This window comes from Phyllopteryx taeniolatus, chromosome 1 (genome assembly GCF_024500385.1).
Source record: "Phyllopteryx taeniolatus isolate TA_2022b chromosome 1, UOR_Ptae_1.2, whole genome shotgun sequence".
Lineage (NCBI taxonomy): Eukaryota > Metazoa > Chordata > Actinopteri > Syngnathiformes > Syngnathidae > Phyllopteryx > Phyllopteryx taeniolatus.
In genome coordinates this window covers 30,054,610-30,079,284 of record NC_084502.1, presented here as the reverse complement: position 1 = coordinate 30,079,284, position 24,675 = coordinate 30,054,610, and the positions used below count along the sequence as shown (strand labels likewise).

At 43.4% G+C, this 24,675-nt stretch overlaps 1 protein-coding gene across 6 annotated transcripts in view; it reads right to left on the bottom strand.

The window, feature by feature from the left end:
• Nucleotides 1-22,863: 22,863 nt before the first annotated feature.
• gripap1 (GRIP1 associated protein 1) overlaps nucleotides 22,864-24,675 on the bottom strand; it is a 45,882-nt gene continuing 44,070 nt past the window's right edge. For all 6 annotated transcript variants that reach the window (XM_061787409.1, XM_061787427.1, XM_061787362.1 and 3 more), the window contains one exon: nucleotides 22,864-23,860. In XM_061787409.1, the coding sequence (XP_061643393.1) occupies nucleotides 23,780-23,860 (81 nt within the window). In that variant the 3' untranslated portion in view covers nucleotides 22,864-23,779. The remainder of the gene's footprint in view (nucleotides 23,861-24,675) is intronic.

Sequence of the window (24,675 nt, the reverse complement as noted above, 5' to 3'; positions counted from 1 at the left end):
ACACTGACTCTTAAAGACTCAAACTGACTTGTACAAATTCAAACTGGCTTGCTAAAAATAAGAAAAGATAACATGGATAAGCTAAGGTAGCCTGTGCTGAAGAGAAAAACTGTCATGAATGCTATTGGGAAAAGGCAAACAATAAAAGAATCAAAATAATAAAAGGCCATGTTTACATTAAGGCAGGCGTTGCCACTTTTATGAGTTTTTTTCCTCTTGAGGATGCACAGACGGCGGCGGGCAGAGGAAGTGGAAGACCATCACTGCCGACATGATGATGAAGGCACTCTAGAGTCAGGCCTAGAAGAGTCTAAGGGCCAATCCCAATTCTACCCCTTAGCCCTCGGCTTTGCGTGTTGATGAGAACAAAAGGGTCTCCCAATTCTATGACAAATCTTTCAAATCTATGGTCAACTAGAATTTAGGTCCACGAGATAAGGTGAGGATCACAGCATTTTTCTCTTCTTCTTTTTTTTTTTTTTTACCTGTACGTATACAAGAACTGTAGTGTGTTGCATTTTTTTTTTTAACTCTGTGAACATCTACAGAGAAGGCAAAATGTTATGTTCAAAAACATTTATGTTATGTTATGTTCAAAAACATTTTGAACTCTGAAAAACACACTTGTGTGAAGCTTGCTTTCAAATAATGTAGCCGTCTATTTGAGTCTTCCTCATATTCATGAAATTAAAGCCAAACTTAAATTATCCACCTGCAGCCAAACAAAAATGCTAACCAAAAAACGCTGTCTGCTTCTGTGTTCCATAATCCAGTGGCGTGCAAAGGGGGGGGGGGGGGGGGGGGGCAGACAGTGCAGTGCCCCCAAACGGGGTTTGGGTGGCATAAACTGCCATGCCTGGATTAATTTTCCCAAGCAAGCGTTTTTAAGAGGGAACAAAAACCTTCGATTCGCGGTTGCAGACCCCTGTGCTAGATTTACTACAGTCTCAGTGTTTTGGTATGTTAGTAAAAAGAAAAAAAAAAATGGTCCGAAAAATAAATACTCCAAACTACTTAAATTCAGTAACAAAGTATTTGTACATTGTTACTTCCCACCACTGGCCAAACCCTGTGACAATCTCAACTTTAATGTTTTAGAAAGCCTTTGTCTGTGACGATCTATTCGTCTCCATCCATCCATCCATTTTCAACACCGCTTATCCTGGTTAGGGTCACGGGACGCTGGAGCCTATTCCAGATGACTTCGGGCGAAAGGCGGACTACACCCTGAACTGGTCGCCAGTCAGTCACAGGGCACATTCACACTCACATTCACACCGTCACTGAGTGGGAACTGAACCCACGCTGCCCGCACCAAAGTCAGGCAAGTGTACCACTACACCATCAGTGACCTTCTATTCGTCTCCTTTAAACCTAAACAAGATAAGTAGAAATAATAAAAGTCAATTAGAGCAGCAGTAATTGTGCAAGCGTCCTTATTGGTCATGACTGAGCTGGGGGCGACCTGCATGAAGGGCGCATCGATCGTCAGCCGAGTCCGAGTCTGACTCATAAATAATGCAGCACACGACTTGGAAGAATCTCGACCACAAGCACTTGGAGCATCCTCACGTCATTATACGACATACTTATTATTATTATCATCAATATTATTATTACACTGTAATGCAGCCCTATGGGGGGCACAAGCCACTGTAGGCCGGTCCCAAGCCCGGATAAATGCAGAGGGTTGCGTCAGGAAGGGCATCCGGCTTAAAACTTTGCCAAACAAATATGAGCGTTCATCCAAAGAATTCCATACCGGATCGGTCGTGGCCTGGGTTAACAACGTCCGCCACCGGCGCTGTCAACCTGCAGGGCGCCGGTGGAAATTCAGCTACTGTGGGTCGAAGTCGAAGAGGTGGAAAGCGGATTCTTCGGCAGAAAGAGAAGAGAGAAGCACAGAGCCTAGAACTGAATGTGGGGACTTCGAATGTTGGGACTTTGACAGGAAAATCTCGGGAGTTGGTTGACATGATGATTAGGAGAAAGGTTGATATATTGTGTGTCCAGGAGACACAAGTCGCATACTTCCTTTTCCATCTGGAAGCAGTAGAGCATGTTCTATCAGGATACAGCAGCCAATCATAGTGCAGCAGCGCATGTCCTGGAGCCAGTAATATTGGAGCAGGGCGGGTCAATGCCAGGAAAATATGTGGGAATCCTAATAATGGACGTGAAAATGAATGTTCGCTTCGGATAGTGTGGATTTTGAGGCATAAACCAGCATTTCGTGACATTTCTGTCAAAAAGGAATGGGTCAATGCAGCTGCAAAATGTTACTCAAAGGTAAATAAAATATTTTTTGACTTGAAATGTGCATCTACCTGTTCTGATTTACTTGAAAATTAGGCTTCATTTGCCTGTTCAGTTTTACAGTGGAACCTCAAATTACAAATTAAATTCATTCCGTGACCACGTTTTGTAATCCGAAATTTTTCCCATTGAAATGAATGGAAATGCATTTAATCCATTCCAGCCCCAAATTAAATTATACTTCTTCTTTTCCTTTCGGTTTGTACCTTTAGGGTTCACCACAGCGCGTCATCCTTTTCCATGTAAACCTATCTCCTGCATTCCCTCATGTCTTCCCTCACGACATCCATCAACCTTCTCTTTGGTCTTCCTCTCGCTCTCTTGCCTGGCAGCGCCATCCTCATCATCCTTCTACCAATATACTCACTATTTCTCCTCTGGACGTGTCCAAACCATCGAAGTCTGCTCTCTCTAACTTTGTCTCCAAAACACCGAACCTTGGCTGTCCCTCTGATGAGCTCATTTCTAATTTTATCCAACCTCGGTCACTCCGAGAGCGAACCTCAACATCTTCATTTCCGCCACCTCCAACTCTGCTCTGTTGTCTCTGCAGTGCCACTGTCTCTAATCCGTACATCATTGCTGGCCTCACCACTGTTTTATAAACTTTGCCCTTCATCCTAGCAGAGACTCTTCTGTCACATAACACACCTGACACCTTCCTCCACCCATTCCAACCTGGTTGGACCTGTTTCTTCACTTCCTGACCACACTCACCATTGCTCTGGACTGTTGACCCCAAGTATCAAAAGTTCTCCACCCTTGCTATCTCTTCTCCCTGTAGCCGCACTCTTCCCCCACCACCCCTCTCATTCATGCACATATATTCTGTTTTACTTTGGCTAATCTTCATTCCTCTGCTTTCCAGTTCATGCCTCCATCTTTCTAACTGTTCCTCTAGGTGCTCCCTGCTTTCACTGCAGATCACAATGTCATCTGCAAACATCATGGTCCACTGGGATTCCAGTCTAACCTCATCTGTCAGTCTATCCATCACCACTGCAAACAGGAAGGGGCTCAGGGTTGATCCCTGATGCAGTCCCACCTCCACCTTAAATTCGTCTTTCATACCTACAGCACACCTCACCACTGTTCTGCTGCCCTCGTACATGTCCTGTATTATTCTAACATACTTCTCTGCCACTCCAGACTTCCGCATGCAGTACCAAAGTTCCTCTCTGGGTACTCTGTCATAGGCTTTCTCTAGATCTACAAAGACACAATGTAGCTCCTTCTGACCTCTGTACTTTTCCATCAACATCCTCAAGGCAAATAATGTGGTACTCTTTCTAGGTATGAAACCATACCGTTGCTCGCAAATACTCACTTCTGTCCTGAGTCTAGTCTCCACTACTCTTTCCCATAACTTGTGTGGCTCATCAACTTTATTCCTCTATAGTTCCCACAGCTCTGCACATAACCCTGCCACTAAACTTCTAGCCTTAATGCCTTTCCACCTGGTCTCCTGGACACACAATATATCAACCTTTCTCCTAATCATCATGTCAACCAACTCCTGAGATTTTCCTGTCATAGTCCCAACATTCAAAGTCCCCACATTCAGTTCTAGGCTCTGTGCTTTCCTCTTCTCTTTCTGCCGAAGAACCCACTTTCCACCTCTTCGACTTCAACCCACAGTAGCTGAATTTCCACCGGCGCCCTGCAGATTGACAACACGTTGTTAACCCGGGCCACGACCGATCAGGTATGGAATTCATTGGATGAACGCTCGTATTTGTTTGGCAAAGTTTTAAGCCGGATGCCCTTCCTGACGCAACCCTCTACATTTATCCGAGCTTGACCCCGGCCTACAGTTTGCATTGGCTTGTGCCCCCCATAGGGCTGCATTACAAATTAAATTATACTTAACTTTTTTCAATCAGTGTGTGGTTAAAAAAATTATATAGTGCAATAGAGAAATAAGTGAAAACATTATGAAAAAGAAATAAAGCACTAAATAAACATGATAGGTTTATTGCTCAATAACTAACGAGGGGAAAGAGAGGAGGATTATAGCAGCTCGTTGAAGAAGAGCCTTTTTCCATCATAACACGGGGACATTCTGATTCAGATGTTTTTATTTTTTTGTCTGTTTTTTTTCTAATTTATTGGTTGATTGTGGCACAACAAACCGATCTGAGTAAATTTGTCGTTTTCTGTAAAATTAAATAAATAAATAAATCTGATATCAGGATATCACATAGTCATTTTCAAGATTCTGCACATTTCTTTTGATCAGTTTTTTTATTTCCTCACTCAAACTATCACCAGCGACACATTCTCAAAAAAAAAAAAAAAAAAAAAAAAAAAAAACAACGCTAGAGTGCCCACCTTAGTGGCATTGCGTGATGCACAGTCAATGACAATTGCACAATGCACAGATCATCTGCTTATCTATGAAAAGTACTTCCTAACACAATCGTTAGTAGTTTACCTTACTCATACTTTGTGATTTTTTTTATTATCCATTAATTGTTTGGCTTTTTAACAATACTTTTCTCAGTGGTGTGTCAAATTCACAAGATATTATGTTGGTCTTTAAAAGTTAAATACAACTGAACTGTACTTAAAACTAGTGGTACGATTTGAGAATTATTGGTCTTGACAGTCTCAGCCCATGCAGGCCAGTTTTAAGAAAGTCTAGGCCTCCGACTGTCAAAATCCAAAAAGTCTACACCTCGGCCAGTCTAGGCATACAACATTCTAGAGCAGGGGTGACAAACTCAAATTCACGGTGGGCCAAAATAAAAAATTGGGACAACGTCGTGGGCCAAACTCAATATTTAATGAAAAATCTCTGCGATGTGCATGTTTCCCTTCTCTGCAGAAATGTAGCGTGTTTATCATATGACAACAAACTTAAATTTGTTCAATCCTCGGCTCCGCCTGTGTGGAGTTTGCATGTTCTCCCTGTGCATGCGTGGGTTTTCTCCGGGCACTCCGATTTCCTCCCACATCCCAAAAACATGCATTGTAGGTTAATTGAAGACTTTAAATTGCCTCTAGGTGTGAATGTGAGTGTGAATGGTTATTTTTTTTATATGTGCCATGCGATTGGCTGGCAACCAGTTCATGGTGTACCCCGCCTCCTACCCAATGATAGCTGGGATCGGCTCCAGCACTCCCTTGACCCTTGTGAGGATAAGCGGCTCAGAAAATGGATGGATGGACTGAATCTGGAATAAACAAACTTTAATATTATAAACATGAGAAATCAAATTTGCGATAAAAGACATCAGTGGTATTTGTTTGTTGTTTTGTATTTAAATAGATAACATGAATTCTTCTGTCTCTCTATCTTCTATTTATCTATCTCCAACTACCTTTCTTTTTTATGTAAATCTTTTTTCAAAGGCCAACAACAAAACAACCCAAAAAAATAAGAAATAAATCAATAAAAATCCAAACCTCAAACTATTAACAGTCCCTGCCTAGGAGTTGATAAAGGGCTTTAAAATTATCAATTATGTTATATTTGTTATAGCTACATTGCTCCGCACACGACAAACAGGTCTGTCTTTTACTTTAATGAACAGATAATCTGCCTCCCACCTGTCTTGGAAGCTAACTGTTTTCCATCTTTCGGGAAGGGGAAGTGTAAATTTGCTCCAGGAGACTGGTAGCATAATTGCTAACGACTGCAACAGAAAGGGAAGGGGCGCTCGCCGGTCTAGACTGATGGGCCAACACACTAGCAAAGCATTCTGGGATTTGTAATATTAGTGGCGCATGTGCTATTTACTGGCGGGCCAGGTCTAATACACATTTAATATGGTCTTGCGGGCCAAATATAATTACATCGTGGCCCAAATTTGGCCCCTGGACCTGAGTTTGACATATATGCTCTAGATCAGGGATGTCAAACTCATTTTTGTCACAGGCCACATCGTAGTTATGACTTCCCTCGGAGGGCTGCTACGACTGTGAACCCATATAAATGAAAGATTACCACATATATTCCAATTACATACAGTATACACAGCACATTGATGAATACCCAGTTTTGAAATCAGAAGCCTATAAAAACATGTTTTTCAATTATTACCTTTCTTTTAACAAAATTGGTAACAAAAAACTTGCTTGGAAATATGTCAATGGTATTACACCAGAACACAAAGAGCAATTTAGATTTTCTTTCGCGGGCCAATGATGTGGCGGACCGGATCTGGACCCCGGGCCACCAGTTTGACATCGGTGTTCTAGAGAGTCAGAGCCCATGTGAGTCTAGTGCTTATACAGTCTAGCCCTAGAAGAATAGTTCTAAGACAGTGTCGGCCACAGATGTCCAAAGTCTGGCCCAGTGCCCGCTTTTTATTGGCCCGTTGCATATCCGTTGTAATAAAATTACACATGACCCACATCAGGTTAGGGGAAAAAATGTTGAAAGATATTACACCAGCCCAGCGATTGGCTGGCGACCAGTTCAGGGTGTACCCCGCCTTTCGCCCGAAGTCAGCTGGGATAGGCTGCAGCACGCCTGCGACCCTAGTGCTGATAAGAGGTACAGAAAATGGTATACAGTAAGCATTGTTGCTAACACCACATTTGGCTGCAGTCACTGCTACTGCTAGTGTAGTGGTTCACTTGCACGCGGTCAACAACTGGTAAAACTGGTAATGTAGTGGTTCACTTGACTGCAGTTGCGTCACTGCTAGTGTAGTGGTTCGAACTACTGACCACCAATCGGTGAGCGCCGCTTCCGTGAGAGGCGGCAACAACCTCGGTGACAGGGAAGCAGCGTGGGCGCCGTCATGTGATCACACCGGCACTTCTTCAATTACAACCACCTACGCACACACACACACACACACACCTACGTGTTGCCGCAGTGCCACATCTCCCTCCCACTCAGGCTAAAAACAAACGGAAAGGCTCTCGTTACAGTCTGATCAATACCCCTCAGCCTGTGTGTGTGTGTATGTGTGTGTGTGTAAATGACGACGACGCAATGCCATCGTGTCGTCTTTCCTGTTGGATGCCAAAGTGTGCTTTTAGTAGCACAAGAAGATGAAAGCGGTGCTGATGTCTTCACTATCACTGTGTAAATCTGAGCGCCCTCTGCTAATAACAGTTTCCTGTTCAGGGGTGGGGTAGGAGTGGGAGGGTTGTTTTATGTTGGGCGTGCGTGCTCACACACAGAGACGCACACACACACTCTCTATATTTAGCCGTGGGCTGCAAAAGAAAACTTGTAAATTTTTTAAACTTTGTACGCTGGCTTCCTCTGTCGGCTGCGTTGAGATCACCGAGGCAACCCTTTTCTTCGCCATCGCAGTGACATCATCGCCGTGTTTACAATAAACTGTAACAGTTGCCATTTCGGAAGGCCCCATTTGGAAATGCTGTTGTTCGCCGACTTCCTGGTCCTACAGACTTTTTCCACGTGAACCTGTTACGATAGAGATGTCAATCCAATTTTGTGTTGCTTGGTCAAACTGGTGCTGAGGGCTCCTTTTTCTAACTTTCCAGGGTGCGCTACTAGGTGGCTTTCGAGAGGTTGTGCTTGCTTGGCTACCCCTAAAATACAAACATTCATTAGGTACAGGTGCTTTCTCTGTGAATTTGTGGCAACATCGAGGCCCCAAACGTGTCGTAATAAAAATAAAGTCGGCCTTGCTCCACCTGATGGGTCAATCCATGAAATTTCAAATAATCCATGCACAAAATACAGAAACATGCACTTGTGTAAATTATAGTTAACTGTAGCTGTAGTGAAAGTGATTCAGAAGCGAAGTACGATTTAAAAGAGTGGCGGGCGGTGACTTTCACACCTGGGCCTTCAGTGACCGAATCCACCTCTTTATACCATCACGTTGCAAAATAATGTACAAAGATTCTATATACAGTAACTATGTGTGGCATCAAAGAAAAGACAGGCTTTTTGCATATTTGAGGATGATTACCATTATTACTAAAGCAATAAACACAGTTACATTTATCTTGCAAAACATCACCTCCAAACAACTCCAAACCTCAAGAGGTTGTTGTGTATACACTGCAATATAGCAGGTCACTCTCAATATTGATCTAATAACATGAAAAAAACCCATAAAACATGTCAATAAAATACATCATACTCACCAGAAATGCAGATGCAGCAGACTTTATGAATTTTCTCCTGCCTGTCTGTGTGTGTAAGCTAGATGGCGTGCTCATACTTGCTGCTCTGAAAGTGCCCAAAAAAATCATTTTCCGGGTTGAAACAAGAGAAGCAGCAACTGCTGGTTGGCCTAGCCTCACAAAGTCAAGTTGTTGTCTTTTTAAAGTGGCCTTGAAAAGTAATTTTTAATCATGGCCGACATCGCCTCCCTGGTAAATTCACAGATTTGCGCATTCTCAGCTCAACCAATGAGAGGAGCAAACATAGCAGACTTTCGCCGAACCAATCAGATGACGGAAAAATGCCGCAGAACTCTTCGCCGTCGCAAAGGCGCAGAGTATCCATCCATCCATCCATTTTCTGAGCCACTTCTCCTCACTAGGGTCGCGGGCGTGCTGGAGCCTATCCCAGCTGTCATCGGGCAGGAGGCAGGGGACACCCTAAACTGGTTGCCAGCCAATCGCAGAGCACGTACAAACAAACAACCATTCACACTCACATTCGCACCTACGGGCGATTTAGAGTCTCCAATTAATGCATGTTTTTGGGATGTGGGAGGAAACTGGATTGCCCGGAGAAAACCCACGCACACACGGTGAGAACATGCAAACTCCACACAGGCGAGGCCGGATTTGAACCCGGGCCCTCAGAACTGTGAGGCGGATGTGCTCACCAGTTGGTCACCGTGCCGCCTGGGGAAAATATATTGTTCTAAAAAATTTGGCTATCGTGGCAGGCCTAAACATATATTGATAGAGAGAGCATGCGCAATGGATACTACAAAAAATATTGTACAAACAGTATAAAAGATTAAAGAGTAAAAACTGTAATAAAAATCTACAATATAGCGGGACCGTGAAGCAAGAATTGCGATGTAGCGGAAGATTACTGTGGCTGTATTCTGTGATGATAATTGCAGGGACTCATTGTTCCAGGGCTGGGACTCATTGTTTCCATGGCATGTCCATCCTGGGACTCACATAGTCTCAAGTGTAAAAGTAGAGTTATTCAGCAGAATTTTTCAGGCCCCTGAGTATTGTAACAGGGTTGCACCAAACACAGCAAAATATTTGAGAAATACTATATTTCCAAAAAAGTGTATTGTTGATGGTGTAACTTCAAATACGATATTTATTTTTGATAATATGATTGTACATAACAAAGATAAATATGGCATGCGCACGTGAAAAAACAATTGCTCGATTGGTGCTGATAAACACATAGCCCAGTCAAAATAAAGTAGTTGGCATAGTTTAAAAGTTGTAAAGGTTAATGACATGACTGATGCGTGATTAGTATTTAGCGGAAGTGCAGCCTTCCCCGCAAGCTCGCATTTAATTAAGAGCGCACCCAATTAACCCTAAGCCAATCAGACGCTGCCGGGCCAAGCAGCGCACTCACCTTGGCAATCTCGAGCCCTCGATGAAACAGGAAGTCGTGGACGGCTAATTAGTGTCGTCTCCCCGCGGACACCTGCCTCTTAACTTTGTGACTTTTGACTCTTAACGCGAGGGATGGGGGCGGGGTTGCATTCTCTCGTAAAGGAGAAACTTTTTCACTGAAAGTGATTGGACGAAGAGCTTGTTGCGTTTTTTTCCCCCACGTCTTGAAAACATCTGGCTTGCTAGCATTGCAGGTAATATCAAAACAAAAATATATTTTTTAGCAGCTTCAGTAGTTGAAAGCACGTCTTCACTGTGCACTGCTTACACAAACAACATGTCGGCAAACCGAGGGGCTAGTTACAGAGGCATTGTCAATGTTTCAAAATATAACAAATATTACCAACATTTTCTGACCCCTCTCACCACGAATTTTTTGAAAAGACACTAGTGACTTTAATTCTTGCCAAAAAGCAGAGGTAATGAGCGGAATCTTTTCAACATTTATTTGCTTTTGACAAGAAAGGAGCCCACTGGAAGGCAATCACAGAGTCAGTCGTGCTAAACATTGCCAAAGACATGTGACACATATACAGCGTCTGAAATAAGTATTGAACATGTCATCATTTTTCTCACTACATATATTTCCAAAGGTGCTATTGACATGAGAATTTCACCAGACCTTGGGAACAACCCAAGTAATCCATAAGAAAGTAGAACAAATAAGCTCAGAAATTAAGTGGTGTGTAATAATGTGAAATGACACAGGGAAAAAGTATTGAACACGCCAACTGGTATTTATTTAATACTTTAGTAGTAGTAAAAAAGCCTTTGTTTGCAATGACAGCTTCAAGACACCTCCTGTATGGAGAAACATGCGTTGTTCTGGTGTGATTTTGGCCCACTCCTCTTCAAATCTTGAAAGTTCCGTGGGCTTCTTTAATGGACCTTGAGTTTCAGTTCTTTCCATAGATTTTCGATTGGATTCAAGTCAAGTGATTGGCTGGGCCATTCTAGCAGCTTTATTTTTTTTCTTTGAAAACAATTGAGAGTTTCCTTGGCAGCATGTTTTGGATAATTATCCTGCTGAAATGTCCACCCACGTTTCATCAGAATCAGAATCATCTTTATTTGCCAACTATGTCCAAAAAACACACAAGGAATTTGTCACCGGTAGTTGGAGCCGCTCTAGTACGACAACAGACAGTCAATTGACAGAGAACACTTTTGAGACATAAAGACATTGACAAAAACAGTCACTGAGCAATACAGGGTTGCTAGTTGTCTGGTAATCATTATTTTTTTTTTTGACAATTGTGCAAAAAGATGCAGAGTCCTCAAGCACTTAGAGCAGTTTGAATGACTAATATAGCAATAGTCCGGTGCAATGACCATTGTGCAAAGGGTGCAGAGACTTCAAAGAATGTATGGAGTATAAAGTGACTAGCAGTGCGATAATCTGGGACAAGGTTGATTGTGCAAATGTTGCAGATACTCCTCAGTCAGTGTGCAAATGGGGCAGATGCTACTCTGGCATGAGTGGCCAGTATTGGTCAACAACAGATATGCAAATAGTGCAGCGTGGCAAGACTACTACAGCGAGTGCACGAGTAATGTATAATTGGCCCGACAGAAATGTGAAGACAGAAAATTGGCAGCATGTTGCAATGGAATTGTAAGTTAGCTGTTTAAGAAGTTGATTACAAGAGGGAAGAAGCTGTTGGAATGTCTGCTAGTTCTAGTTTGTATTGATCGGTAGCGCCTACCTGAGGGAAGGAGCTGGAAGAGCTGGCGACCGGGATGTGGAGGGTCCGAGAGGATCTTGCACGCTCTTGTTTTAGTTCTGGCAGCGTGCAAGTCCTCAAGGGTGGGTAGGGGGGTACCGACAATCTTTTCAGCAGTTTTGATTGTCCGTTGCAGTCGGAGTTTGTCCTTTTTCGTAGCAGCACCAAACCAGACTGTGATGGAAGAACACAGGACTGATTCGATGACCGCTGTGTAGAACTGCTTCAGCAGCTCCCGTGGCAGGCCGTGCTTCCTCAGAAGCCGTAGAAAGTATATCCTCTGCTGGGCCTTTTTGAGGACGGAGTTGATGTTGATTGTCCTCTTCAGGTACTGAGAGACTGTAATTCCCAGGAACTTGAAGGTCTCGACGGTTGACACAAGGCAGCTGGACAGCGCGAGGGGCAGCTGTGGCGAAGGATGCCTCCTGAAGTCCACGATCATCTCTACAGTCTTGAGCGTGTTCAGCTCCAGGTTGTGTCGGCCACACCACAGCTCCAGCCGCTCCACTTCCTGTCGATATGCAGACTCGTCACCGTCCTTGATGAGGCCGGTGACAGTGGTGTCATCTGCAAACTTCAGGAGTTTGACAGCCGGATGCGTTGAGGTGCAGTCGTTCATGTAGAGAGAGAAGCGCAGCGGAGAGAGAACACAACCTTGGGGTGCCCCAGTGCTGATGCTGCGTTTGGATGAGGTGGTCTCTCCCAGCCTCACCTGCTGTGTCCTGCCCGTCAGGAAGCTGTAAATCCACTGGCAGATGGCAGGTGCGACGCTGAGCTGGAGAAGCTTGGCTGAAAGGAGTTCAGGGATGATGGTGTTGAACGCTGAGCTGAAGTCAACGAACAGGATCCTCGCGTAGGTCACTGCACTGACGAGGTGTTCTAGGATGAAGTCCAGTCCCATGTTGACTGCATCATCCGCAGACCTGTTCGCTCGGTAGGCAAACTGCAGGGGGTCCAGCAGGCGACCTGTGACGCTCTTGAGGTGGTCCAGCACGAGACGTTCAAAGGACTTCATGACTACAGATGTCAGGGCGACAGTATCATTCAGATCCGAGATTGTAGTTTTCTTGGGGACTGGGATGATGGTGGAGCGTTTGAAACAGGATGGTACTTAGCGCAGTTCCAGAGATCTATAGAAGATCTGTGTGAAGACTGGAGCAAGCTGATCCGCGCAGACTTTGAGGCAGAATGGGGACACAAGGTCTGGCCCTGCCGCTTTGTTAATCTTTTGTTGTTTGAAGATGCGTCTCATATCCTGTTCGTGGATGGTCAACGCAGAAGTCAGAGGTGTGATTGTGGTCGGTGGTGTGGCTGGGTGGGTGTGAAAGTGTCCTTTTCAAATCTGCAGTAGAAGGTATTCAAGTTGTTGTTGTTGACAAGTGTGCTATTATTCTCAGCTTGGGGGGGGATCGTCGCTTGTAATTGGTCAGCGATTGGAATGCGTGCCAGACTGATTTAGAGTCGGTAGCGTTAAACTGTTTTTCCAACTTTGCTGCATAGTTCCTCTTTGCAATGTTAATTTCTTTAGTCAGCAGGTTTCTAGCTCGCTTACACAGGGCCCTGTCCCCGTTTTGATATGCGTCCTCCTTAGCTTGGCGAAGTTGCTTAAGTTTGGCAGTGAACCACGGCTTGTTGTTATTGAATGTGTGAAATGACTTTGTTGGTACACAAACCTCTTCACAGAAATTGATATCGATGTGACAGTGTCCGTATATTCATCCAGGCTGCCAGCTGAATTTTCAAAGATACTCCAGTCTGTGCAGGCTAAATAGCTTTGAAGTTCTATCTTTGCTTCATTGGTCCACTTTTCACTGTTTTCACTGTAGGCTTCGCGCATTTGAGTTCTTGCCTGTATTTCGGTATTAAGTGAATTAAGCAGTGATCAGTCGAGCCCTGGGCTGCACGAGGTTTGGCACGGTATGTGTTATTTAGCGTAGTATAGCAGTGGTCTAAAATGTTATTTTCCCTGGTGGGACAGTCGATGTGCTGCTTGTATTTAGGGAGTTCGTGGTTGAGTTTAGCTTTGATAAAGTCCCCGAGAATAATGAGGGGTGAGTCCGGGTGTTTTTTTTTCAATTTTGTTTACTTGTTCGGCAAGCATTAGCAGTGCGGCGTTCGTGTTAGCTTGAGGCGGAATGTATACACCAGCCAGAATGAATGATGCAAACTCGCGAGGCGAGTAGAATGGCTTACAGTTCAAAAACAGCGACTCCAAATGCGGGCTGCAGTGTGTGCTGAGCTCCGTGACGTCCGTACACCATTTTTCGTTGATATAGAAGCATATCCCGCCGCCTTTTGTTTTCCCCGATGATTCCATGTCGCGGTCTGCCCTGTGAAGATGGAAGCCGGGAAGCATGACGGCGCCATCGGGTATAGCGTCATAAAGCCAAGTCGCCGTAAAGCACATGGCAGCGGAACGTCCAAAGTCTTTACTGGTCTTTATCAGAAGATGAAGCTCGTCCATTTTGTTGGGTAGGGAGCGTAGATTCACGAGGTGGATGGACGGAAACGGCAATCTGTATCCTCTCTTGCAGAGTTTCACCTGGATGCCAGCTCGCTTCCCTCTGTGGCGTCGCCTCCGCCTCCATGCGCCAAAGATCGCGGTCGCTGCTCCGGTGAGTAATTCAGGGAAAAAACTGAGCGGATTTGCAAAAGTTGGTGTAAGAAAGTCCGGAGTAGCCTTCTTGATGCTTAGCAAGTCTCCCTTTGTGTAAGTGAGTCGTGTAATGTCTCCAAAGACGAACAAAAAACACAAAAACAAAATCAATACTAGAGAGCGCGTAACCGAGGCGACCACATGGGGAGGCGCCATCTTGCATCTTAAAAATCATTTTCATCATCCTCGTAGATGGTAGCAGATTTTTGCCAATAATGTCTCGGTACATTTGCCCATTCATCCTTCCTTCAATAATGTGAGGTTCACCAGTACCATTTGCTGAAAAGCAGCCCCACACCATCATGTTCCCACTTGCGAACTTTACTATTGGTATGGTGTTTTTAGGGTGATGTGCAGTGCCATTTCTCCTCCAAATGTGGTGTGCATTATGGCATCCAAACAGTTGAATTTTGCTCTCATCAGACCAGACTCTATTCTCCCAGTATTTAACTGGCTTGTCCAAATGATGTTCAGCAAACTTTAAATGAGCTTTGACATGCTTTTTTTCAGCAATGGAGTCTTGCGTGATGAGCGTGCATACATGCCATGGCAGCAGAGTGCATTACTAACTGTTTTCCTTGTGACAACAGTACCTGTTAATTCCAGGTCTTTTTGAAGCTCTTCACAGTTGGTCCTTGCCTATTGGACAACTCTTCTGATTATTCTTTGCACCCCTCTGTCAAAAATCTTGCGAGGAGCACCTGATCGAGGCAAATTTATGGTGGTATGATTGGCTTTCCACTTACGTATTATGGCCCCAACCGTGCTCACTGGGCACTTGAGTTATTTGTAAGAAAGTAGCGGTGTACTGAAGAAATAATATGATAGTATGATTTTTTTTTTGTCTCCATATGTTAGTGAATCCGAAATTGTGCATATATTCAACCAATATTCGGGAAGACCGTGACCTTTTGGGAATTTTTTAAAATTTGAGCGATCTAAGGTTGGATTAAGTGCTATATTAAAGTTGCTACCTATAATAATTGTTGAATTAGCTGGCAAATTGGTCAGATGTGAAAAATGTGTGTGAATAAAAGCTGGATCATCAATATTAGGGGCATATACATTAACTAATGTGTATGATTTGTTAAATATAGTTGACCGAACAATTATGTTTTGGCATTCTGGGTCAATTATTGTGCTATTTAGCGTAAAAAGTAGTCTATTATGAATTAGTATTGAGACTCCTCGTTGTCTGCTGTTATAGCTAAAGGTCTGACTGAAATTTAAATCGGAAAGGTAATTTTCTTCAGATTTTGACAAATGGTTTTCTTGTACGAAAAAGAGATCCATTTTTTATTTTGTGATATAATCCATAATCTTAATTCTTTTTGCCTGTGAATGCCATTTACATTCCATGAAACAAGAGTTATACTTCTCATACTAATGATAAGTGTACAATTGTTATAAGTGAATGTGGCGCACGTTTTCCTTGTTGCCGGTAATTCTTCATTAGAGGGTACAAGACTTTGCGTTGCTCGTTGATTTTGCATGGAAATTGGTCATTCATCCCAAACTGTGTACCCTTCAGCTCCCGTCCTTTTGACTTGACAAAGACTTTCTGCTGGAAATGTTCGAAATTGGGGGTGATTGGACAGGGATGATTCCCTGCTGGCGGTCCTCCTAGTCTGTGTAATCGGTGGAAGGTGATCAGAATCAGAATCATCTTTATTTGCCAAGTATGTCCAAAACACACAAGGAATTTGTCTCCGGTAGTTGGGGCCGCTCTAGTGCAACAGACAGTCAATTTACAGAACACTTTGGAGACATAAAGACATTGACAAAAAACAATTGTGCAAAAAGATGCAGAGTCCTCTAGCACTTAGAGCAGTTCGAATGACTAATATTGCAATAGTCCGGTGCAATGACCATTGTGCAAAGGGCGCTGAGACTTCAAGGAGTGTATGCGGTTTAAAGTGACGAGTAGTGCGATAATCTGGGACAATGTTGGTTGTGCAAAAGTTACAGATACTCCTCAATCAGTGTGCAAATGGAGCAGATGCTACTCTGGCATGAGTGGCCAGTATATGCAAATAGTGCAGCATGGCGAGACAACTACAGTGAGTGCACGAGTAATACATAATTGGCCCCACAGAAATGTGACAACGAACTCAAGTCAAAAAATTGCCAGCTTGTTGTAATGGAATTATAGGTTAGCAAGAGGGAAGAAGCTGTTGGAATGCCTACTAGTTCTAGTTAGCATTGATCGGTAGCGCCTACCTGAGGGAAGGAGCTGGAAGAGCTGGTGACCGGGGTGCGGAGGGTCAGAGAGGATTTTGCACGCCCTTGTCTTAGTTCTGGCAGCGTGCAAGTCTTCAATGGTGGGTAGGGGGGTACCGACAATCCTCTCAGCAGTTTTGATTGTCCGTTGCAGTCGGAGTTTGTCCTTTTTTGTAGCAGCACCAAACCAGACTGTGATGGAAGAACACAGGACTGATTTGATGACCGCTGTGTAGAACTGTCTCAGCAGCTCCGGTGGCAGGCCGTGCTTTCTCAGAAGCCGCAGGAAGTACATCCTCTGCTGGGCCTTTTTGAGGACGGAGTTGATGTTGGTCACCCACTTCAGGTCCTGAGAGATTGTAATTCCCAGGAACTTGAAGGTCTCGACGGTTGACCCAAGGCAGCTGGACAACGTGAGGGGCAGCTGTGGCGAAGGATGCCTACTGAAGTCCACGATCATCTCTACAGTCTTGAGCGTGTTCAGCTCCAGGTTGTGTCGGCCGCACCACAGCTCCAGCCACTCCGCTTCCTGTCGATATGCAGACTCGTCACCGTCCTTGATGAGGCCGATGACAGTGGTGTCATCTGCAAACTTCAGGAGTTTGACAGTCGGGTTCGCTGACGTGCAGTCGTTCGTGTAGAGAGAGAAGAGCAGCGGCGAGAGGACATAACCTTGGGGCGCCCCAGTGCTGATGCTGAGTACAGGGATGATGGTGTTGAATGCTGAGCTGAAGTCCACGAACAGGATCCTCGCGTAGGTCCCTGCACTGTCGAGGTGTTCTAGGATGTAGTCCAGTCCCATGTTGACTGCATCATCCGCAGACCTGTTCGCTTGGTAGGCAAACTGCAGGGGGTCCAGCAGGGGACCTGTGACACTCTTGAGGTGGTCCAGCACGAGACGTTCAGAGGACTTCATGACCACAGATGTCAAAGCGACAGGCCTGTAGTCATTCAGACCCGAGATTGCAGGTTTCTTGGGGACTGGAATGATGGTGGAGCGTTTGAAACAGGATGGAACTTCGCACATTTCCAGAGATCTATTGAAGATCTGAGTGAAGACTGGAGCGAGATGGTCCGCGCAGACTTTGAGGCAGGATGGGCACACATGGTCCGGGCCTGCCGCTTTGTTAATCTTCTGTTGTTTGAAGATGCGTCTCACATCCTGTTCATGGATGGTTAACGCAGAAGTCAGAGGTGTGATTGTGGTCGCGGGTGCGGCCGGGTGGGTGTGTGGTGTGAAACTGTCCTTTTCAAATCTGCAGTAGAAGGTATTCAAGTCGTTGGCTAGTGTGCTATTGTTCTCAGCTTGTGGGGATCGTCCCTTGTAATTAGTCAGCGATTGGAATGCATGCTAGACTGGCTGGCATGTTACCGAATGTCTGCTTCGGGATTTTCAGCGCTGTCGACATGAAGTTTTTTACTTGAGCCTCTGGATTATCAGGGGTATCCCGCATGCTTCTTTGACTGTCAGTGCAGCATTGCTTCTTTGATTTTTTTGTATTCTTTCTTGACAACTTCTACCTCCGTTGTCATCACTTTCATGGCTGACTGAAGTTCGGCATTGTCTTCTTTTAGCTCTCTGACTTGTTGGTGCGTGATCTCCAAGATGGTTTTGAGCTCCTTAATCTCCTGGGGTAATAGATTGAGAAGTGGTAGCTTGTTGTCAATGGAGGAGAGGACTTGAATATGGGCATCGGGTGGGCTGAGTAGCAGATTTTCAGTGCTCGTAGAAGTGTTTGCCTTCCATCTTTTCAGCGGATTGCTGCGGTCGTCATGGTGGGATCCGCTAGCTTGCATGACGAAGGAATCGAAAGATGAAATCTTCGAGTGGCTCCACGATGGTATCTTGGCGTCAGCAGGGATTGGAAAAAAGTAATCAATAATAATCAGCCCTGCAATAAGAGAAAAAAAAGTGGTTGAGGAGGAAATTAAGTCTCATGGTTGCTAATCTGATTTTTCAGCGTAGCCGCCAAAATTTCGTCTCTCGCAGTGTCACAGCATGTCGCGGTCTCCAAAAGAGAAACAAAATTGCAAAACACTTGGCGCACCTGCAACCAGGGGACAAAGTTCGCCTTCTGGACTACTCAAATTGAACATAGACTAAGCCAGGACTTGTACAGGAGGAAGTTGAACCTCGGTCTTACATCATCAAAACGGATCATGGAACAGCTTTGAGGAGAAATCGTGTGTACATCCATCTACAAACCCGCAGAATGCCACACCGCCACCAGAGGTGATGAACGCCAGAACAGGTAATGATGACTGTCCGAGTTCCTAGAAAACAATTGACTTTGGTAAAACTGTACCCAATTCACCAGCTGTGAAAAACAGACCCATCAAGATGGTTAAACCAAACTGAGAGACTGATAGAAACCTGCTCAAGGAGTATGGACTCAAGGGGGATGAAAAAATAAATAATAAAAGGGGAACACGAAATAAGTGATTGTATATTACTGTTTTATGGCGGTACAATTTAGGTTTGATTTAGAATGTTTTATGTTGAAAAGAAAAATAAAGTTTTGAGACTAATGATTAAGGTAAATTGATCCAAATGTTGGTTTTGTTGAAGCAGTAATTGTGTATGTAGTAAGCAAAGCAAAGCAAATTGATTTATATAGCACATTTCATACACAAGGTAACTCTGTGCTTTACATGATTAAAAGCATTTAATAACAAAGAAAAAAAAACAGCTGATAAACATTTAAAACAAGAGAAAAAAATAAAGTACAATTAAAACAGCATACAGTGTAAGAAATATAATTTAAAAGTGGAAATGCTCAAAAAAGCATGAGGAAAAAAAAGAAGTTTTTAACCTGGATTTAAAAACATTCACACTTGGGACTGATGTCACTTCTGTTGGCAACTTATTCCATTTGTGTGCAGCATAATAGCCAAATGCTGCTGCACCATGTTTGCTTTGGACTCTGTGCTCCACTAGTTGACCTTAGTCTGTCCATCTCAGAGCCCTACTGTATGTGCAACCCCAATTCCAATGAAGTTGGGACGTTGTGTTAAACATAAATAAAAACTGAATACAATGATTTGCAAATACTGTTCAACCTATATTTAATTGAATACACTACGACAAGATATGTAATGTTCAAACTAATACATTTTTATTGTTTTGAGCAAATAATCATTAATTTTATGGCTGGAACATGTTCCAAAAAAGCTGGGACAGGTGGCAAAAAAGACTGAGAAAGTTGAGGAATGCTCATCAAACACCTGTTTGGAACGTCCCACAGGTGAACAGGCTAATTGGGAACAGGTGGGTGCCATGATTGGGTATAAAAGGAGCTTCCCTGAATTGCTCAGTCATTCACAAGCAAAGATGGGGCGAGGTTCACCTCTTTGTGAACAAGTGCGTGAGAAAATAGTCGAACAGTTTAAGGACAATGTTCCTCAACGTACAATTGCAAGGAATTTATCGATTTCATCATCTACGGTCCATATTATCATCAAAAGATTCAGAGAATCTGGAGAAATCACTGCATGTAAGCGGCAAGGCCGAAAACCAACGTTGAATACCTGTGACCTTCGATCCCTCAGGCGGCACTGCATCAAAAACCGACATCAATGTGTAAAGGATATCCCCAAATGGGCTCAGGAACACTTCAGAAAACCAATGTCAGTAAATACAGTTCGGCGCTACATCCGTAAGTGCAACTTGAAACTACTATGCAAAGCAAAAGCCATTTATCAACAACACCCAGAAACGCCTCCTGGGCCCGAGCTCATCTAAGATGGACTGATGCAAAGTGGAAAAGTGTTCTGTGGTCCGACGAGTCCACATTTCAAATTGTTTTTGCAAAATGGGGACGTCGTGTCCTCCGGGCCAAAGAGGAAAAGAACCATCTGGACTGTTATGGACACAAAGTTCAAAAGCCAGCAAATGTGATGGTATGGGGCTGTGTTAGTGCCAATGGCATGAGTAACTTACACATCTGTGAAGGCACCATTAATGCTAAAAGGCACATACAGATTTTGGAGAAACATATGCTGCCATCCAAGCAACGTCTTTTTTATGGACGCCCCTGCTTATTTCAGCAAGACAATGCCAAACCACATTTTGCACGTGTTACAACAGCTTGGCTTCTTAGTAAAAGAGTGCGGGTACTAGACTGGCCTGCCTGCAGTCCAGACCGGTCTTCCATTGAAAATGTGTGCCGCATTATGAAGCGTAAAATACGACAATGGAGACCCCGGACTGTTGAACAGCTGAAGCTGTACATCGAGCAAGAATGGGAAAGAATTCCACCTACAAAGCTTCAACAATAAGTGTCCTCAGTTCCCAGACGTTTATTGAATGTTGTTAAAAAAAAGGTGATGTAATACGGTGGTAAACATGAGCCTTTCCCAGCTTTTTTGGAACGTGTTGCAGCCATAAAATTCTAAGTTAATGATTATTTGCTAAAACAATAAAGTTTATCAGTTGGAACATTAAATATCTTGTCTTTGTAGTGTATTCAATTAAATATAGGTTGAACATGATTTGCAAATCATTGCATTCTGTTTTTATTTATGTTTAACACAACGTCCCAACTTCATTGGAATTGGGGTTGTATATTCTATGAGCATTTCTTTCATGTATTCAGGACCTAAACCATTTCATGATTTATAGACCAGAAGCAGAACTTTAAAATCTAATCTAAAGCTGACTGGAAGCCAGTGTAAAGACTTTAGAATTGGAGTAATATGGTCTGACCTCATTGTTCTGGTCAGAACCCGAACTGCAGGATTCTGAATGAGTGCGTGAGCGGCGTGAGCATACAGTGCCGTGAAAAAGTATCACCCCTCCCCTAAAATTCTTATGTTTTTGCATAGTTTCCCCACTTTGTTTGAGATCATCAAATAAAAGTAAATATCAAATATGACTCAAGTGATTTTAAAATGCTGTTTTTAAATGGGCGGCACGGTGAAAAACTGGTTAGAGTGTCTGCCTCACAGTTCTGAGGATCGGGGTTCAAATCCCAGCCCCGCCTGTGTGGAGTTTGCATGTTATCCCCATGCCTGCGTGGGTTTTCTCCGGGTACTCCGGTTTCCTCCTACATCCCCCCCCCCAAAAAAAAAACTTCCGTGCTAGGTTGATTGATAACTAAATTGCCAGTAGGTATGAATGCGAATGGTTTGTTTATATGTGCCCTGCAATTGGCTGGCGACTAGTTCAGGCTGTACCCGCCTTTCGCGCGAAGATAGCTGGGATAGGTTCCAGCACGCTCGCGACCTTAGTGAGGATAAGTGGTACAGAAAATGGATGGATGGATGTTTTTAAATGGTGATTTCATTTTTCTTTTCTTTTTTTTTACCACTTATCCTCACTAGGGTCGTTCATTAAGGGGAAAAGTCCTTCAGGACCTGGACAACTTGCTGTGATTGATGGAACCATGAATAGTGCTCTTTAACAGAAAATCCTGAAGGAGAATATTCAGAAAATCCCGAAGAAAAATATTCAGCAATCACTGTTGAGGTCACTGTTTGTGACCTCAAGCTGAAGCGCACTTGGGTTCTGCAGTAGGATAATGATCCAAAACACACCAGCAAGTCCACTTCTGAAAGGCTTAAAAAAACAAAATAGCAGTTTTGGAGTTGCCTAATCAAAGTCCAGACTTGAATCCAATTGAAATGCATTGGCAGGACCTTAAAAAAGGTCGTTCATGCTTGAAAATGCTCCATTTTTGATGAATTCAAACAATTCTGCAAGTAAGAATGGGCCAAAATATCTCCACAGTGATGTAAAAGTCATTGCCAGTTATAGAAAATGCTTGATTTTAGTTGTTACTGCTGAGGTTGCCCCAACCAGTTTAGGGAGCCATTATTTTTTTCACACAGGGCCAGGTAACTTAAGAATAGTTTTTTTTTCTTTAATAAATGCAATCACCATTTAAAAACAGCATTAAATGTTTAAGTGGGGAATCTATGCAAAAATATAAGAATTTGAGAAGGGGGCCAACACTTTTTCATGGCACTGTAGCTAGCTAGCTAACTGCACGTTGCAGTGGTAGAAATGGACCACAGTAATAGGAACCAACTTGCAATTGCACCAGATAACCACTAATGCTAACAAATGTGCGCAAATTCAAGGATAATAGGGGAAGAGGGACTCGAGATCAAAGTGTGCCATGTATCAAACGATTTTGGCAACCCCCACCCCCCAAAAAACAACCTGAAATGGTGGGTATCAGTTAAACTACATCCACACAACTCAATACTACATAGTTCTCTGTCTATCCACAGTCTCAGCAATTATCTTCAAACAATAAGAAACAAATCTCTGAATTCACTTTACAGGGTCCTTAAGGCCATATCACCAACCCTAGCCACAACTTTCAGATAGTAGGAAGTACACGATGACCCTAAAAAAATGTCAATTGCACCTCATAGAAACCAGTTATGCAAAGATTTGAATGTTTTTTTTCACTCATTTTATTTTGCTTCATGATAGAAATACTCTTTCCTATTTGAAATCACATTCCAAGAACCAGAACATAGACAGACCCCAGCACTCCCATTACGTAGTCAGAGCCAAACACAGAGGTCAAGAGGATGTGACAGCCCCGGAAATACTAGATTCAGGGCCATGTAGTGTTAAAGAGAAGGCAAAACGGATATCAAACACTTCTTTTCTTGTATAAATAATATCCAATAGAGTAAGCAGGACATGGACTCAGCCCAACAATTAAGACATCTCTATTTACAGGTATGATGTTAAACAGTTTCAAAACAAACAAAACATTATTAACAAATTGATAAAAATAAGGGAAAGTCATTTTAAATACATATTCAATATATTCATATTTCAACCACATTCATATAGTATAAGCTTTGATAGAAAGTAAAAGACTGCCGACAGTTACACAGACAAATAGTCACAGCCACAAACTAAATGACATTGCTTGTAATGTAGGATCTGTTGGTCTGTCCCCAGGGCGTAGACACAGCCTGACATGATGTGAAGGCAAAGACACCGGATGCCTCCAATAGGATTTTTTCTTGACATATACAGTAAGGGGTGGGAGGGATCTGTACAAATAAAGCAAGTGTTTAATTGCAATGGAGGTTGTCAGGTTGTAGACAGGCTCAAGTGGAAATTAATCATGTGAGTTTTGTATGATTACAGTACATTCGTTAAGAACAATTAGCTGAAACATTTCCATTCCCTGCATGATTTGGATGGATGGATGGCTGGAGACATTCAGGCAGTGAAACATAGCCCGGGGTGGCTTAAATAATGTTCTAAACAAGAAGTTAGTTCCAGGTGTTCGTCTGACCCCGATCTTCCATTTAAGGTTTTTGGGAATGGAAGATCACTCAGGAAGTAGTTTCAGCCGGACCCAGCTGAACTGCCATCAGGAGCTGGTTCTTTACTGAGACGGACTAATTCCTGGGACAGAACCTCCAGGTCCTGAAAGACAGAAACAAAAAATTTCTTTTTTTTTTTTTACCACTGGGGGGAAACAAGTGGACATTCCTTTGCAATGATTCTCAAACTTTTACCACCAACTACCACCACCAACGTTAAAATATAACTTAGAATTTTATGGCTGCAACACGTTCCAAAGAAGCTGGGACAGAGTCATGTTTACCACTGTGTTACATCACCTTTTCTTTTAACAACATTCAATAAACGTTTAGGAACTGGGGACACTAATTGTTGAAGCTTTGTAGGTGGAATTCTTTCCCGTTCTTGCTTGATGTACAGCTTCAGCTGTTCAACAGTCCGGGGTCTCAGTTGTCGTAGTTTACGCTTCATAATGCGCCACACATTTTCAATGGGAGACAGGTCTGGACTGCAGGCAGGCCAGTCTAGTACCCGCACTCTTTTACTACGAAGCCACGCTGTTGTAACACGTGCAGAATGTGGTTTGGCATTGTCTTGCTGAAATAAGCAGGGGCGTCCATTGAAAAGACGTTGCTTGGATGGCAGCATATGTTTCTCCAAAATCTGTATTTACCTTTCAGCATTAATGGTGCCTTCACAGATGTGTAAGTTACCCATGCCTTTGGCACTAACACAGCCCCATCAGAATCAGAATCATCTTTATTTGCCAAGTATGTCCAAAAAACACACAAGGAATTTGTCGCCGGTAGTTGGAGCCGCTCTAGTACAACAACAGTCAGTCATATTGACAGAGAACACTTTTGAGACATACCATCACAGATGCTGGCTTTTGAACTTTGCGTCCATAACAGTCCGGCTGGTTCTTTTCCTCTTTGGGT